The 2,940-nt window shown below is 62.9% G+C and overlaps 1 protein-coding gene; it reads right to left on the bottom strand.

Moving 5' to 3' along the window:
- On the bottom strand, window positions 1–1,979 carry CHC_T00008569001 (Serine/threonine protein kinase (fragment) Endoplasmic reticulum membrane). XM_005712409.1 is given in 2 exon segments: window positions 1–14; window positions 15–1,979. A coding segment is annotated over 1 exon segment (1,965 nt), but the record flags the coding sequence as incomplete, so codon positions are not given.
- Between the last annotated feature and the right edge of the window lie 961 nt (window positions 1,980–2,940).

The raw sequence follows: 2,940 nt of genomic DNA on the forward strand, positions 1-2,940 counted from the left end.
GCCGGCGGGCTCACCGCGGTGGGCGTTTCGCCGTCGAGTTCGATGTAGCCGCGACGCTCAAGCAGCATCCAGCCTAAGGCCACACACGCCAGTGACAGCACGACGATGGCGACCCAAAACAACCGACCCCAGCCCGAACCTTTGGTCTCGCCGGGCGGACTCGGTACGACGAGCGCCAAGTCATCATCGTCGACACTGGAAACGGGCGCCGGTGCGCTGATCGTTGGACCGGCATCGGCCTGTAGCGTTTGCGCCGCCTCGGCCACGCGGCGAACGGTTTCGCTTTCGACGGGCAACGTTGGCCGCGCCGCTTCGGGCGTGCTCTGCGTGTCGATCGGATCAATGGTTGGATCCGATGCACTCAAGTCGAGATCCACGCTCGCCGGCAGCGTTTTCGAAAACTCAGCTTTCATGCTGTCAGCCGCAACCTGGATTTCGCTCGGCGGAAAATCGAAACCATCATCGACCTGGTCGGCATCAACAACTGTTCGGGACACACCCGCAGCCTGCGCCTCGTCTTCGGGTGTATCGAGGACCGTCGACGAGGCGATCACTTCTTCCGGGCCGTCCGCTCCATTCAGAGGCGGTGTATCGACGGGCATCGTGGGCGAGGGCAGTCCCTCAAGGTTGGCGAGCGACTCGTAGTCGTAGTCAACCTGAGTTTCAGAGTCTTCGTCATCGGCATTGACCGGCGCATTACTCGGACGCGCCGGTTCGAACAGAACGGGGTTTGGTTGTGACTGCTCCGGGTCGGTGAGCGGCGCTTCTTCCGACACGTGTGAGGGCGGTCGTAGGGCGGGGTCCGGTACGTTCGCCGGCGTGAGCACCTCGGGCCCCCAGGCTCCGAACCCGTCGTCGTGGTCTTGAATCAGCGGTCCGAAGTCTTCGTGCCCCAAAAGCGTATCGGCTTCGTCCTTCTTGCTCTGGGCATCCGCCAGCTCGAGCATCTGGGGCGAGACCGATGCTCGCCGTTGCAAGATCTCCGTCGGTTCGGCGAGCCGGCTCAACAGCGCATCGAGCTCTGTCACGAGTTCGCGCGCCCCCGGCGGCCGGTCCACCGGCTTTTTTGCGAGAAGGCGCATAACCAAAGGACCTAAGCCATTGAGGTTCGGCAGGGGGGCGGGCTGCTCGGTAATGTGCCGAACCAAGACTTCCGCGCGGCGTTCACCTTCAAAGGGTGGCGCGCCGGTCACCATCTCGTAAGCCACGACGCCCAGCGCGTACAAATCTGCGGACGGGGTGACGGCGGCGTCGTTCGTCTGTTCCGGCGCCATGTATGTGGGCGTGCCGATGATGTGGCCGACCGACGTGAGTCGTGTTTCTTGCGGTGCGGCGCGCAGACCCACGGCCCCAAAGTCGAGGAGCTTGATCGTCTCGCGACCGTCCTCGCGGTACACCATGATGTTCGACGGCTTCACGTCGCGGTGCACCAAATCCCGTTCGTGGGCCGCCTGCAGTCCGCGCGCTATTTGGCGCATCAGTGAGGCGGTACGCTGCGGTGGAATGGGGGCGTAGCTGGCGATCGTCTGTTCGAGCGTCTCACCCTCGATCAACTCCATCGCGAGGTAGGTCAGTCCGCCCGGCGTCGTGCCGAAGTCCTCAACCGAAATCACATTGGGATGCCGTACCCGGCTCATCGATTGGGCTTCGCGCCGAAAACGCGCCTGGAACTTTTCGTCGGCAGAGAAGTCCCCGAACAGAACCTTGATCGCGTACCACCGCTCTAAAACGTGGTGGCGGGCGCGGTACACACAGCCCATGCCGCCAATGCCGAGTCGCGATTCAATATGGTAGCGGTCGAGCGCCTCGCCGACCAAAGGATCGCGATCAGCGGGTTTGAGGGCCGTTCCGTCGAGGCCGCAAACGCGTACCTCCCGGACGTACAGCCCCCGACACTTCGGGCAGACAAGCACGTGGCGGCGAGAGTGCCTGCGATGGCGTCGAACCGCTAGACCGGGCCGACAAGTGCTCGCCCCCATGGCGCGATCGCTCGGGAACCGGTAAATGCCCGGTCGTGCCTCTATCGGTCGCTGCCGTGGCGTACACGCATTATAGATCGGATCCCCGCGTAAGACGGGAGGCCGAGGCTTTGGTCGCGCGCGGCGACACGGTCGAGGTGTGGGCGCTTCAGGAAAAGGGCGCGCCCGCGCGGCAAGAGCTGGGCGGCGTGGTGGTTCACGGCGTCGACATCCCTCGCTACCGCGGAGGTCGCGCCGCCGCTTATGCCCGGTCGTACGCGCGGTTCATGGCGCAAGTTCAATGGGGCCTCGCGAGACGTCACCAAAAAGAGCGCTTCGATATCGTTCACGTCCACACGATGCCGGACTTTATGTTGGCCGTCGGGTTTGTGCCGCGGTTGTTCGGGGCCAAACTCGTCCTCGATATGCACGACTTGATGCCCGAGCTGTTTGCTCTCAAGTTTGGGCTTAAGCCGAACGGTTTGGCGTCTCAGGGATTGAGGCTTACGCAGCAGGCCGCAACACTCATTGCGGATCAGGTTATCGCGGTGCATCGCCCGCAATACGAGTTGCTGCTCAAAAGTGGTGTTCCGGCCCGCAAGCTCACCATTGTGATGAACGCGGCAGATCCCGAGGTTTTTGCTGCTCGCAAAAAAGAACCCCGGCTCAAGGAGGGCGCACCGGTTCGGATCGTCTATCACGGCACATTACTCGAACGTTACGGCGTCGAAGAAATGGTCCGAGCCTTTGCGATAGCCCGCGATAAGGAACCGCTGCTGCAGCTCACGATTTTGGGCGGCGGCGACCACGCGGACGCACTTCGGAGCCTGATCACGCAGCTCAACTTGCAGGACGCCGTGATCATGGACGGCAAACATCTCAGTCTCGACGACGTGGCGGTCGCAATTCGCGGGGCCCATCTCGGTCTGGTCCCGGGTAAAGACGACCACGAGGACTCGGTGCTTCCGACCAAAATGCTGGA

This window comes from Chondrus crispus, genomic scaffold (assembly GCF_000350225.1).
Source record: "Chondrus crispus Stackhouse genomic scaffold, scaffold_853, whole genome shotgun sequence".
Classification (NCBI taxonomy): domain Eukaryota; phylum Rhodophyta; class Florideophyceae; order Gigartinales; family Gigartinaceae; genus Chondrus; species Chondrus crispus.